At 46.1% G+C, this 15,084-nt stretch overlaps 1 protein-coding gene across 3 annotated transcripts in view; it reads left to right on the top strand.

The window, feature by feature from the left end:
• LOC139050959 (uncharacterized) overlaps positions 1–5,563 on the top strand; it is a 78,147-nt gene extending 72,584 nt beyond the window's left edge. For all 3 annotated transcript variants that reach the window (XM_070527868.1, XM_070527866.1, XM_070527867.1), the window contains one exon: positions 2,783–5,563. In XM_070527868.1, the coding sequence (XP_070383969.1) occupies positions 2,825–4,819 (1,995 nt within the window). In that variant the 5' untranslated portion in view covers positions 2,783–2,824 and the 3' untranslated portion in view covers positions 4,820–5,563. The remainder of the gene's footprint in view (positions 1–2,782) is intronic.
• The last annotated feature ends 9,521 nt before the right edge of the window (positions 5,564–15,084 follow it).

Here is a 15,084-nt window from a genome sequence, read left to right as displayed (position 1 = left end):
GACCTGGCGCTCTTTGGCCATACCTGGACCTTGCGCCAATAAACACCATTCATTCATTCATTCATTCATTCATTCATTCATTCATTCATTCATTTCATGTCTTTCTTCCTAACCCGTAGCGCTTACCGGACGGTATCGAGAAGAGCTTCTTGTCTTTGCCGAAAATATTTTGGCATACGAAGGCGCAGCAGGTTATGGTGATAAAAAATGCCGTGAAGCGACGCCGCACTTGCCACAAAAGTTCAAGGCGCTCTCAAACTAAACCAACACAGAAGAGCAACGGCGCCAACATGTTTTCTTCGCCACTCCGCAGACGTGTCTCAAGCAAAAATAGCGCTGAAGCGCGACTGTAAACAAACGAAGCTGACGTGAGGGCCCACGTGATGCCACTAGGCCAATGGCGACGCGGCGTCGGCTTCGACCAGAGCGCGCGAAGAAGGTGGCGGCATTCTTTAAAGCGTGACGCTACTTTACTAAGTTTAAGGGGTTTTACTTTCGTCTGGCGAAAGAGAGGAAGCGCACCACCTTCCGTCTTCCGCAAGGCTCCGGGAGGAGGAGGTGGGGGGGAAGGGGCCTTCAACTAAGGGGCCCGTGCGCCCGCGCTCGCCCGTCCGTGCCGCTGGGTCTTCAAAGCCACCTGTGACGTGTAAGCATGCATCGGGCGCAAGGGCAACTGACCGTTCCCGGCTCAGTCTCGTGCGCTATATATGAGGCAAGTAGTAAAGGTAAAGCGCAGAAGACCAGGACTCGAGAAAAACACAAACGACAGGACCACCGCCGGTCCTGTCGTTTGTGTTCTTCTTTTCGAGTCCTGGTCTTCTGCGCCTTGCCTTTACTACTTCAAGCATGAACCAACTAGTCCAAGCAAGAGTTTTACTTGTTTATATGAGGCAAAGCGGGGAGGCACCGCGGGCTTCGACTCCGCGAATAAGTGTGAAGTTTGCGGGCTCGCGCGCACCGTTTCTTGAAAGGCATCTGCGGACAGCTCGTGCCTTTGTGCGTGCTGTCTACTCGCCACTCTTGCGTTGAAGCAAAATGCGGCACGAAGGTGATTTCGCTCGCAGTTGTTTCTGCGCTCCTCACACCGGCGTTTTACAGCGATTGTCCGCACTCATCGGGTGCTATGTTTTCAGGTTTGCTTGCGCGCGCTGCCACCATGCTTGTTAATTGAGTTAGTGAACGAATGTTTCCAAGCTTATACAGCCGATAGAACTGCTATCGTTCCTTCGTGTAGCTGTGGACTAATCAGCTATCGCAATAGGTGATTTGCCTTTCGGGCGAAACTGCACCTTTTTCTCTTGTACCTGTATTTTTCTCTTCTGGGTTCTTTATGTGCCTGAATTGTAAGCAATTAGAAAAACTGCAATTCCGCTATGCTGCTCGTTTTGTTTTAGGGGTATTCTGGAATACTCAAACTGCCACGCGCAGCTTTCTCACCCATTTTCCCTCCACAATACTGTACTTAGTTTCGAGGATATAAAGCATACTACTAATTCATCATGCATACCCGCCGTGGTTGCTCAGGGGCTATGGTGTTGAGATGCTGCGCACGAGGTCGCGGGGTCGAATCCAGGCCATGGCGGCCCTATTTCGATGGGGGCGAAATGCGAAGACACCCGTGTACTTAGATTTAGGTGCAGGTTGACGAAGCGCAGGCGGTCGAAATTTCCGGAGTCCACCACTACGGCGTCCCTCATTATCAGAAAGTGGTTTTGGCGCGTAAAACCCCCGTAATTTAAATTCATCGTGCATGTGTCGCGTGAGCAGATGGCCAGACTTTCACAATACGCAGGGCTCATTCGCAAGTATACTTAGCTTCGCTCACTGCGTTCGCAAAGGGAAAGCTCTGCAGTACCTTTGTCGATTGCAGGAGGAACAGTCGAAACTGAGAGATCTCTAACTATGCTATAATAGGTATATTTCATCAAGCTTCAAACTCGTGCTCATCAAAATATAAGAGGCCTACAATTGTGCAACCTGTTGAGTACATTTGACGCTTGCTCGCCTATTGCGTCCCGGCGTAACACACGTAGTGTCCTTAAGTGGCGTAAAGAGGTTTCATCTAACACGGCAGAAGGTGTCTGTCTCCATACAGAGCACACACGCGGCAGATTAAAGCTAGCATGGGCAGCCCAACCATCTACGAGTGGGGTAGGTTTTATTTAGGGGCACCAGGAAGTTAGGGGCACCGGCAGTTTGCGGCCGTCATCTCTCTATGCCTTTGTGTCCCAACACCTTCTGCAGAATGCTCAAGACGCGTCAGGTACCTAATAGCGATGCGTCCTGGATAAAGATTAGCCGATTATTTTTATCCTTAACACCAACCGATAGAAACTCCGCCTTATCCAATGTCCTTCGTAAACACGACTGGCCGTTTTGCTGTTCCAGCAGTAGTGTTTGCTTTCCCGGTATATTGCTGCGTTGTGTAGTGGAAGTTTAGTGAAAATGTCGCGTATTGTCATTCGCAAATATTGTCAAATACTGTCAAATATTGTCATTCTCTATGTGTACACTTTTCTTAAATTGAAAACGTGCACAGGGTTTGGCATTTCTTCACCTGCAACAACTTCGTTTCCGAAAAGAAAGCTTGAGTACAGTAAACGGATGTGCATGTTGCCTCATCCTTCTCCCTTCCCTCATCTTACTGCTGTATTGAAGCGTTACGTAGAAACTAACCACGCCAGGAATACTGAAACAAACTGACATGTCTTAATTTCCTTTCATCGCTTGATGCAAAGTGTAGAAAGAATATGAACGCGGTTTTCTATTCACCTTTTCGCAGGTGGCAGCTGACTGTGTGGCCGAAAAGTTCGTGCCCTTGACAATGGTGGAGTACAACAAAAGTCTTAATGAACATCTGAAGCATTGCACGCACAGTGCTCCATCCGGACGATGCGCCATTTTTCAACAGCTGCCGCCACTCAATGTTGCACTATGCAAGCTTGCGCTCGAGCTTCAGGAGTTGGCGCCGGGTCTGCTGACGCTCACGACAGTTCTCAAATATGGCGACCTTGAGGAATGTGACGGTGATGTGAGCCTTTCACTCGGCCAACTGCTGAAATCGGTCCTTGAAAACCACCGCTGTATCGTGTCCGTGGACGTTGATATTGACACCCTCCATGTGGGGCACACCGTTTCGCTTGTAGATATTATAGTTGCTAAGGTGAGCTCATTGGTCAGCCTGCGCTTACGCAATGTGTTCACAAAGGATGCGTACCTGGATTCTCTGGCATCCGCACTCCACAGAGCTGACAACCTTAACGAGTTACATCTGCAGAACAGGGTAACCCTAAATCGCAAGTGTGCGTTGCTTTTTCATTCCCTCTTTCGCAACTCTGACCGACTGACGGCTCTTTCGATCGCCAACGTGCACGTTGACCCACTTTTCGCGACAGAGTTGTTGGAGGGTCTGTCGGAGAACTCAAGGATCCACACTTTGACGGTGTCCACGTGCAAGTGCTTCCACGGGGCTGAACACGGCACCCCGCTGGCTGCCGCCATCGCTCGCCGGCAAGCCTTGAAATCGCTCAAGTTGCAACGGTGCTGCTTCGAGTGCGCAGAGGGAGTGAAATCCATTATGAAGGCGCTCGCCGCAAATCGTTGCCTTTCAACGCTTTCACTAAGTGGGTTTGGCTTCGCGATTGCTTTCCAGGAGTTGATGCCAACGCTCCTTTGTGACAATGACGCACTGCAAACTTTACGTGTAGAATGCCGCGATTACTACAACAAGGAGGTCTGCTGCTGCAGATCTGGCCCAGTGAACTGTACAGGCAATCAACTCGGCGTTCTGACAGAGCAGTGGCTTGACCTAGATTTGCTCTCAGAAGGAATTTCGAAAAATAACCGGTTGAAGAAGCTAACGATTGATCTGTCCACATCCGAGCTGTCGAAGTGCCAACGCTTCTTTGAAACGCTCCGTGTGAACACAACCCTGCGCAAGGTCATCATCATGGGCATCATCTACGATGACGGAGGGCAGATATGCTCGGCGATCCGACAGAACGATTTACAAGACAGGGTGAGCTTTACGTGCGAGTTCCCTGCCGATGAGCCCCTTGAAGCGGTCGCCGTGTGCACGAATATTTCAACAGTGGCCATCGATTACGTCGAACCCCCAAGCTGGCAACTGCTCCAAAGCGCCTTAAGGCTGCTTCCTCAGTGGCAACACATCACGGACCTCTACCTGCGACTCCCGAGCGAACAGTTGGTGTCAGGTTACGTGCATTTCCACTCTTACATGCAAAGGACCACGCAACTAAGGAACCTCAGCCTGATTATTGTCGGGTGCCTCGCTGAACAGGACATCCGGCGGAACCTCGTCAAGACCCTCTTACTCAATCGCAGTTTGCGAAAACTTAGCGTTGTTGGCGAAGTGGTCACCGACGCCAACAATGCTCAAGAAGTCGCTTACGTGCTCTGTGCCAACGACACCCTCTGCGAATTTTCTTTTTTCGATGAGTTCAGCGAGGAGGGCTACGACTTCGTACCTACCGAAACGATACTGCGACACATGGCACCCCATATCACAGAGAATTACAATCTCTGCTCTCTTGAACATGGCAGCGTACCATACTCGGCTAACTTCCACACAGTGCACAACGTGGTGAGGCGCAACCGTGCCTTGGCGATGTGCGCTGCCCATTTCGTGGTACGGACCGACCGCAGTGATTACTGCGCCGAAGCACTCAACCACGTCTCGCGCTCTCCACAGCTGCTGCTGAACGTTATGGAGATGGCTGCTATCGAAGAGGCCGAAGCTCTCATGCTCATTCAGCAAATCCTGATGGAGCAAGCTATAGTACGTGGTGTCTTGGACTAGTGTGGTGATCTCACAGCAGCTGTCGAGCCGGTAATCAGAAGCGCAAGTACTGTATTGTGCACTACTTCCGTTGGATTCCCACCAGACCTTGGCGAGTTGGTAAATCGTAGCATTACCGAAACAGCACACAGACTCAAAACGAGAATACGCTGTTAAGTGTGCTTATTCGTCCCAAGAGAGCCACATTTTTTGCTGTATTTGTACAGTAGGCTTAAATGTCGCACCTCTTATACTGTCGGACAGTGTAGCCAGCGCGGTACGATATTTTTATCCCTCTCCGGTCTTGAGGAGAGCACCATCACTACATTTGCAGGAGCCTCCGTAAGCTGCAGTTCACCTTTAGCTCCTGTATCTTTTGAAATATATAAAGGAAAGATATCATTATTCAAATCATTATCAAATTACAACGCTGTATGCTCTGAGTCTGAGGCGGGCTCCAGCTGCGAGTCCCGCTCTGAGCACGCAGGCGTTCCAGCAGCGCTAGTGCTAAACTCTTTGCCGCGAAAGAAGTGGACACTGATTACTTGTATCGATCAACTTCTCTAGTGTATTGTGTATGCGTTCGTCCTCGTTCGATGGTATGCGAAGCTTTGGTGTTCATCTGTACAAATATGTTTTGTGGATGTTATTGTATTGTGCTCTGAACTGTTGCCTACGGACGTGAGCTCAAGCCCTCCAAAATGCTCTTCTGGCTGCTCTTCGTTCCTCTCTCTCCACCACGGGAAATAAAGTTGTCAAGCAAAACATGCTTTTGTGATTTATTGTCTGTGGCAACTGGGACGATGCCTTGCTTAGTTTCTTGAGTAGTGGGCATTCTCTGACTGAATATTTTAATGGATTCAGGATGGATTAATGGATTAAGGTTCAGTCTGTGAACATTATGTGTTGTTCCATATGTATATTACCCATTGGTTTTAACACTGGCTTATAATGATAGCGTTCTTAAAAGGGCAAATAATTTTTATCTCAGCAAGAGATGAAGGCGCTAAGCATGAAATGTATAAAGTTTACCATTGACCATTTCGAAACATGCACGATGCTGCAGCTTGAGGCGGCATAGTATGCAGCCTTCGCGACATTCTCTATATCCTTTGAGTGGCAATCTGAGCTGCTCGATTTTTCGATGACGCAGAAAACTTTAAAATGATCTCGATATGTGAAACTTCCCGGCACACTATGTTTACACTGCCATCAAGACAAACTTGGGCTGCAGTTGTACGGGCGATGCGTTGATCAACAATTGAGGGGCAAAATGTGTCTTATTTGTTCTCGTGCCTCGCTAGTTCATTAGGTTCCGTGTCTTTCATGCGCTGTAGAAGTGTAATTCGAAACACCTAATGTGCAAGTAATTTTGTGCCCGCTTTCGCTTTATCAAATGATGAATCATGTTTCAAGCAACAAACGATTTCTTCCTAGTTTGATGCTTTTTCAGCCTAACCTGCGTATTGATCACTTTCACTTTTCGATATCGCTGTCGTACAACACGCATGCGCTGGGTATCCGTCCTGTTAATTGTTCTTGTTTCTGTGTGCATACAGTGTGTACTATTTAACTTGGACGATGATTTACAGAAAAAAAAGAGCTCTAGAGAAATCGTACAGGTACTGACTGCATAGTAGCGCCATTTGTGTGTACCCACACCCAATATTGTTTAATAAGAAAATAATTCATTGCTTTTAATGAGAGATTTTCAAACTATTGCTTAAATCGCAAGCATGTCGGTTACACAGTTGTAGGTTACCTTAATTAAGCTCCGAATTAAGCATTTATTTCGTACTGAAGTGTGCCTGCTTGTTTTTTACTAGAAAAAACAAGGCGTGAAATACGCGAAACGTGAAACTGATGCACGCTCGCACGCCGCTGCTCAAGCGCCTTCAAGCAACCTTTGAAAGATAAACGGCTGCATTCGTTTATCGCCGCATCGTATAAGACTTCGTCATGTAGGGTGGCTCGAGAGGTTTCGCAACCTAACTATCGTGGTGTGATAAGCGTCAGCATCTGCTGACGCAAGAATGTTGTGCTTGCCATAAGACACTCCGGATAGCTTTAAGTTTCGCGTATCATGAACCAAAGCTACAAAAGAAATGAAACAAATATTTTAAAAAATGCATAAACGAGCACGAAAAAAGAAAAAGGCAGCTCTGGGAAGAAAAGAAAATAGCTATTCAGTAGTTAAAGAAGGGAATTGCGCTAAAAAAGAGACGGACGAGTAAGGACATGGATTGCGCCCGTCCATGTCCTTACTTGTCCGTGTCTTTTTTAGCGCAATTCCCTTCTTTAAGTATGTACGACCGACTCGCCCATCAACGTGCTCTCCAATTCAGTAGGCCATTTCAATAACAAATGAGCCAAAAGCCCGTAAGGCGTCTCAGCCGCCGACAGAGAAGAATACAAAGGTGCAACTGGTTAAGCCATTTACCCTTCATGTCTCATAAACTCCGGAAAATAGGCAAAACAAGGCCGTTTTTTACCTATTTTTATTTTTGTCTCAAGCTTTCGTTATCTAAGGATGAGGCAGGGAGACAAGACAACGATTGGACGATACGCGACTCGGGGCTTCTCGATAAGCGCTCAAAACCTTTTCCTTATCTTACCTCTTTCCCATAAGTTTTAGGTGCTGTTTAAATTCACATAAAACGTTTATTTAGGCGCATTCAAGGCCGCATGCGTGCTTGAGATTCGGGAAACACGATGTTAGGACACTGACAATTGACACTATATTGCGCAAACTATGACGATCAGCAAATCCACAGAGGGCGGATAAATTAATGGATCAGTTAGGCATGAACGTGTTACGAAAAGGGCTTTGCAATACACTACTGGCACACCTTGCACATACTTTCTAGTGACAACCTTAGAAACTATAACGCGGACAACCCCTATCTTATGCTCATGCCGCGATTCTCTTTATAAGCCTACATACATAGAAGCTGGCTTAAACAGAACTCGTAAACGTATTCGGAGAACCTAATATGGGTACAGATGTTAGCACTGCACAATCCATACCACTACAGCATTCAAGAACTTATCCGCAGCAACTTATGAGCCGGGCTGCCAAAACAAGCTTTCTTTGATGATGCACAATTTTCCGCACAAAAGAAAATACAAAACTGACGAGAAGGTTTACAGTATTTACGCAAAGAATAAGGAAAAAGCAAGTAGCGACACCACCACTTGTAAAGCGAACACACACTTTCATCCCGTCAGAACGCTCGTATTTGCATTCATACCTTCCGTCTACATTTGCAGTCTACATTTGCAGTCTACATTTGCAGTCTACATTTGCAGTCTACATTTCGTCTACATAAATATATCGACAGATCTCTTAGGCATGCAGGGCCCTCTCGGCTGCACTTTTTCGGCGATAAGGTAGCCTCGCTGCCTGCAGGATTATCAGACTGAGCCATGTCGAATGTTCGGTTACGATAGTCGAAAGTTCGAATCCCCCTTTTTCTTTTAACGATGGTGTGCCGACTTCGACCTCCTCCAGAGCACTACATCTGCAGCCTTGGAGTGTCGCTTGACGCGTGCAAAAGATGCCGAGAGCGAGTGTGGCTGTACTAATCCAGGTACAACCAAATTAGGAAGGCCCCCTAAGCTTCAACAAAGAAGCTCCCTCACCAGAACAGAAATTGGCCTCCCTGGTGCAGTATTTGGCCACCCCCTCTCTTATGATTCTTACAATTAGCCCATGGACCTCAGTCCCCAGCAGCTGCGTTGCACCTGACCAAGGCGGCGGTCAGACCTGTAATGCAGCAGAGGGGACTAAGAATCTCTGGACACGGACAGGCCGCAATTGGAAACTGACCCTGGCAATTTTATTTCCCGAGCTCTGTCAAGTGAGGCTAGCTTAGTAGAACTCTATGAGGAACTATCAGATAGTGTTTAGGATATCGTGGGCCTTAGCAAGATATGAGAACTGGTGAGGCTTATACAGTGCTGACTAACGGCAATGTCCTCTGCTATAACGGTCTCCCAGATAAGAAACAATAAGGGGTAGGATTCCTAATCCATAAGGATATAGCGGGCAATATCGCTTAATTCGACAGCGTTAATGAGAGGGTAGCGGTAGTCGTAATAAAGCTGAATAGAAGGTATAGATCAAAGGTGTACAACCGTACGCTCCAAAATCCAGTCACGATGATGATAAAGTAGATCAGTTTTATGAAGATGTTGAATTAACAATGAGAAAAGTGCAAACTCAGCATACTGTAGTAATGGGCGTCTTCAATCCAAAAGTGGGGAAAAAGCAGGCCGGTGAACAAGCAATTGGCCACTACGACATCGAATCTAGGAACGCTAGAGCAGGGATGCTAGTAGAATTCGCAGAAAGGAATAAGCTGAGAATAACGAACACATTTTTCTATAAGCGTAGCAACAGAAAGTGAACCTGGAAAAGCCCTAATGGTGAAACAAGAAATGAAATTGATTTAATACTTTCTCCGGATCCCAGCATAGTACAGGATGTAGAAGTGATAAATAGGGTAAAGTGCAGTTATCATAGGTTAGCGAGGGCTGGGATCCACCTCAATTTGAAGAGAGAAAGAGAAAAGAAGATAGATCAAGAAGAAACAGGTCAACCTAGAGGCAGTAAGGGTAAAATCAGATAAATTCAGGCTGGTGTTTGCAAACAGATACGCAGCCTTAGAACAGAGAGATGAAGATGACATAGAGGTAATGAAACAAACGGTAGCTAGGCTGTCTTCAGAGGCAGCAATTGAAGCGGGAGGCAAGGCACCAAGGCAACCAGCAGGCGAGCTCTCCCAAGTAACAAAGGACTTAATAAAGAAACGACAAAGAATAAAAGTGTAACTCAATGGATAAGGTAGAATTTGTGGAGCTGACAAAACTAATCGAGAAAGCGAAAATAAGTGATATTCGCAATTACAACACGAGAAAGACTGAAGAAGCCGTAAGAAATCGACGCAGCCTGAAATCAGTGAGAGGGAAACTTGGCGTAGGATAAGCGAAGATGTATGCACTGAAAGATAAGCAGGGTAATACCATCAGCAATCTCGAAGGTATAGAAAAAGCAGCAGATATATTCTGTACTGACCTGTACAGTACCCAGAGGACTCAAGATAACTCCATTAAGAAGAGCAATGAAAAGTATACAGAGGCTCCTTTTAAAATTAGCGATGAAGATAGGTGGGCTTTGCAAGACATGAAACGGGAAAGAGCGGCCCGAGAAGATAAAAAACCAGTCGATTTATTCAAAGATGGAGAACACATAATGCTTGGAAAACTGGCAGCTCTCTATACAAAGTGTCTATCGCCTACGAGAGTACCAGAAAACTGGAAGAATGCAAACGATATACTAATCCACAAAAAAGGAGACGTTAAAGAATTGGAAAATTATAGACCCATTAGCTTAGTAATACTTGTTGGGGGGCTAGTTGGTGCATGTTTCCAGAAGAGGGTTATAGCGCCGAAACAACACAACACCATTAGCTTAATCTCCAGTGCTATATAAAATACAAAGCAAGATGATGTCGAATAGAATAAGGGGAACACTGTACTTTAGTCAACCAAGGAAACCGGCAGGTTTCAGGAAGGTATACTCTAAAATGGATTACATCTCTGTCATCAATCAGGTAATCGAGCAATCCGCATAATACAACAGCCTCTATATAGGACTTTCGTAGGTTACGAAAGTCATTTGATTCAGTAGAGGTAACAGCAGTCATAGAGGCATTGCGTATTCAAGGAGTACACACCGCTTACATAGATATCCTGGAAAATATCTACAGGGATTCCACAGCTACCTTTATTATCCACAAGAAAAGTAGAACGACAAAGGAAGGGGTCAGAAGCAACAACACAATCTCTCCAATGCTATTCGTTGCGTGCTTGGAAGAAAAATTCAAGCTATTAAACTAGGAAGTCTTACGATTAAGGATCGACGGCGAATACCTCAGCAGCCTTCGGTTTGCCGATGACATTGTTCTACTCAGCAACACTACAGATGAGTTACCACAAGTGCTTGAGGACCTCAACAGTGAGTGTGTAGGAGTGTCGCGAAGTGTCGTTGTAGTAGGGGATACGTAATAAAAATACATCACTTACGATGGAAATGTATAAAATGAAATTTGACCTGAGCTGTTATTTTGTTCAATTTCCCAGTGTGCTGCGAGAAACAAAAAAAGGGGGGGGGAGGCAAATGGCATAATTTGCCTTTCCACATTTGACAATAGGAGAACATATGCCGCCCCCCCCCTCCCCCAGGTAAATACAATAATTTCTGGTAAGCATATTTAGCAGCAACCTGTTGCAGGTCTAATTGTAACTGCGTCCAGAGATGTGGGAACATTCTGTCCTTGATTGCGATACAAAGACCAAACAATTCAGAATCACGTACCGGCTTGTTTTCCTGCCATCTGGCCCAAAATAGTAATTTCCTTTTCAAATACCTTATCCGGGCGCCTTTGTGAATGATGATAATGTAGTTATGGCAGTGGATTGTGCTGACACAAGGCTGGTGTCTGCGTTCCCATCGTCCTGGTTTTCCAGTTACTTTTGTGCTTGAATGCATAGAACGGCGTTTTGTTAATAAAGTAGCTGGAACGCAAATGCATTTCTGCGCAAAGTTCGGTGGTATTATCTAATGTTATCGGGTTTCACCCTGAGAGTTCATTCCGAGCAGTTCAGCCTTGCGAACGCTACGAAGAGAGCTTGAAAATTGCAATATCGGCCATAAGGTAACTAGTTCAAAATATAATTGGTTCATTTTTGCTAATTATACGAATATGCATTTCAATTTTCTCTGCAAGTAATGTCCGTCTTTTCGAGTAAAAAACAGGCAACCTCTAAAAATTTTGATAGTGTTCACTGAAACACCCGGTATGATAGCAGCTCAATGGCAAATTATAGCGCTTTTCACCTTTGTTAGAGCACTAATAAAACACTAGAGGGAGGAGCAGAGCTCCAATGTCCCCCTTATGGGCCCTTGAGGTTCAGCTAGAAATAGGTTCCAAACGAAATGGTGTTGGAATATTTGTTGATTAGATGACAGCTTTAATATCAAGTCGACTCTTTTTGCACACTTCTGTGTTTTCATTATTGAAATAGAATATAAAACAAACTTAGTCACCTTACGTATAACGGCCACGGCTTGTCCTTTCCGCATAATACAACAATATTATGATCCCTATGTATACATGTATGTACAATTCTAAAAACATGCACAGGGCCGCGATGCATTCTGAGATAATCAGGTGCACAGATGGGTAAGATTCACATAGGAAATAATGTACGAACAGAGATAGTGTCAAAAGCGAGCTTCATAACAGAAAAAAAGGAAAAAGAAAGGAGGATAAGTGACACAACACTCAGCGCGCCTAAGCACAAATATCGGACGATGTCTATACATTGTGGTCAGTATTCAGTGCAGCACCCAGTAGACCTTGGGTATGCTTTCTTTTTATGTTAAGTGTTGCTTCGGGCAGGGTTCAAAAGCTTTCGAAAGCAAAAAGTGTTCCTCTTCGCTTTGGGTTGTTTGTTGTTTCTGTTGTAATTAAATTTCTGAGCACAGTAGGCCGCATGCTTTGTTGATAGCAAACACTGTTGGCATATTTATTTTAACATATTCATCCCAATTATGGCGGTAAGAAAGAATATAGGTTTTAGAAAGGTGACACATTGCTGCAAAATTTGTTCTCGCATGACAAAACAAATCTCTGTTCTGCAAAAAACCGTCAACAACATGTCGCATCGTACAGGATACAGCATTGCGGCACGCTCTTCGCAAGCGATGCGAGTAGGCAGACACGTAAACGCTGAAAGTCCACTATAGCTTCTCCCGGAGCATGCACTCAGGGCAGGCAGTGTACCACACTCATACGTGCGCACAAATTTCGTGCTTACTCTCTACACTGAGGGTGGCCGCTATAGATCTGCGTGCCTGATCGCGCTTCGCGCTGTTTTTATGATCACGATCGCGCTCATCCCACAGGTGACGACGCCGTTCCACTTCTGTGATCAGGGCCTCATTAAAGGTGGCTTTTTCCATGACGAATACGGGATCGCGACTAAAGAGCGACGATTTCGCACTGTGAGCAAACGCACCTCGACTACACTAAGAAGAAGTGTGTTTGCACACGCGCTCCTTCCCCCGGGTGTTCCGCCGAGCTGCTCCACCAAGATGCGCCGAGGGCAGCGATTACTGGTGACGTCGAGGGAACTACTGAGTGACGTATAGCCTGACGCGCCCCTCGTGCTGAGCTAGCATTGGCGGACGCGCGCGCGACAACGCCACGCCAAAAATTGTGCCGTGCCGTTCCAGCAGCTCCAGCTTAGGAGCTGCGCTCTAATATTAAGTCCAGTAGGTAAGCTGGCTGCGCAGGCTGCTGTTGTGCTTGACCTGTTTATCTTCATTTCATGAAAAGTAGGCGGTGCACAATGTTACGCCTCCGGCGAGCGGAGCCGTTGCGCGATTTCTGTACGCACTGCAATGTCCACGCTGGGAAGGAGGTGGAGCAGGGCCCAGTTAGTGCATATCTCCGCTTCGAACCCGGCTGCGGCGGCTCTGCTTGACCGCGCGTGCATTATCTCTTGGAAGTAATACGTGGTGACTTCGCAACATAGGCGACGCGGGGTAGCTGATGGCCTCGCGGGCCCTGTGTTCTCGACCGCCTAGTTCGCATTAGAGCGAGGGGCAGCATGAAGGGGTATTCGTTCGCCTCTACTGCCACTCTTCATCGCGAAAACGTTCTGGAAGCGGGTACCCGCGGTCATAAAGTTCAGATGTGCGCACGTTTGCCTATGCGCGCGTGACCATTTGATTGATAGTTTATTTAGTCAGCGAATTTTTACAATAATTTATGCAACTAATAAAGCTGCTAGCCTTACTTCATATAGCTGTGTGATAATTTGCTATATGAATCAATGCTTACATTTTGGGGCGAAACTGTGACTTGTGCTCGGTAAGTTAATAAAATGTAGTATCCGCCATTTCTTTGTTTTTTTCGGGAGGATACTCTTGTAGTTGAATCAGGCTCAGGAAACTCTTCATCGTAAGGTTCGTAACAGTGCAAAAGAAGACACGGAACATAGGAAGATAAAAACGACAACACGGCGCTGACCCTCAACTGATATGTTAATGAAGAAACGTCAATCATATACAGTCGAACTTTTCTCCCTTGCGCACGCGATAGGTTATATTGATAGGGAACTAGAGGATCACCTTGCTAAGCTTTTCAGTAACGTTTCCCGCTACGTTGATAATTTCATTATGTTGATTAATAGTGACATTCTCCCCAATGATGTTGATCTAAGTATGAAGGTATTCAGGTTGCACGGCATGGGCCTTGATTTTAATTTCGAAGTCCCTGACGATCATCAACTGCACTTTCTAGATGTGAAATTAGTCTTTGGTAAAATCATGTGTGCTCGGAGTATCATCCCTCGTTTGTCACACCCGTTTCGAACTGTGATTCTGGTCATTCTGTGGTAGTGAAAAAGGCTATAGCGAAGACTATCCTAAATGCTACACTAAAGAAGTCCTCTCTTCATATGTCAAAGGCTGCTTTTTCTGATCAGGTCAATCGTTTACTGAACGCTGGTCACCCTGAAGTGTTTATTTCATCTCTGTGTGAAAGTATGGCTCCAGGCGTCAACAGCATAAATGACAGCCGTGGTAAAACTAAATTGAAGGAAAACATCACGGCCGAATCACTCCGTAAAGACGGTTAACCAGCGAAACTTAAAGGTGTGGCCCCGTATTTATCACTGGGTTAATCCCGATGGTTCTATAAAATCTTTCTCAATTATTGGTTACGTTCTTGTGTTTCTTAATGACGTTACACAGACATTCGGCTGCGACAGAGAAAACGACTTCACTGACGGTACGCCCGCAGTCAGCCGTTGTCGCTTGCGTTCGGCGTCTCGAGTTTCTTTCCGTGGCGTGGTTAGCAGCATCCGCCAGCCATTTCCGCTTGCCATTCTTCGACTATGAATAGATTAAGAAATGTCTCATGCCCTCCTAAAGGCGGCCTCCCCATTACGACTGCAGAAGAGAAGTGAAATTCAACGCTGGAATGATGAGCGGCAACGCAGCCTCTGTGGAAGAAGACGACGACGACGAAATCGGGATCACGTGCACGAGTTCCAATGAGCTAGCTGTGCATGAATACGGCGACGCTCGAGCCATCTCTGTATATGATAGTTTTTGAACACAGGCCCGGACACAAAGCTTTTTTGTTTCGCCTAGCCAGATAAAGCTCCGCTTTGAAAAGCAACAATGCAGTAGTATGATCTACACATGTTGG

This window comes from Dermacentor albipictus, chromosome 10, assembly GCF_038994185.2.
Source record: "Dermacentor albipictus isolate Rhodes 1998 colony chromosome 10, USDA_Dalb.pri_finalv2, whole genome shotgun sequence".
NCBI lineage: Eukaryota > Metazoa > Arthropoda > Arachnida > Ixodida > Ixodidae > Dermacentor > Dermacentor albipictus.
Note: the sequence above shows the minus strand (reverse complement) of the source record. Positions and strands in the feature narration are given on the sequence as shown.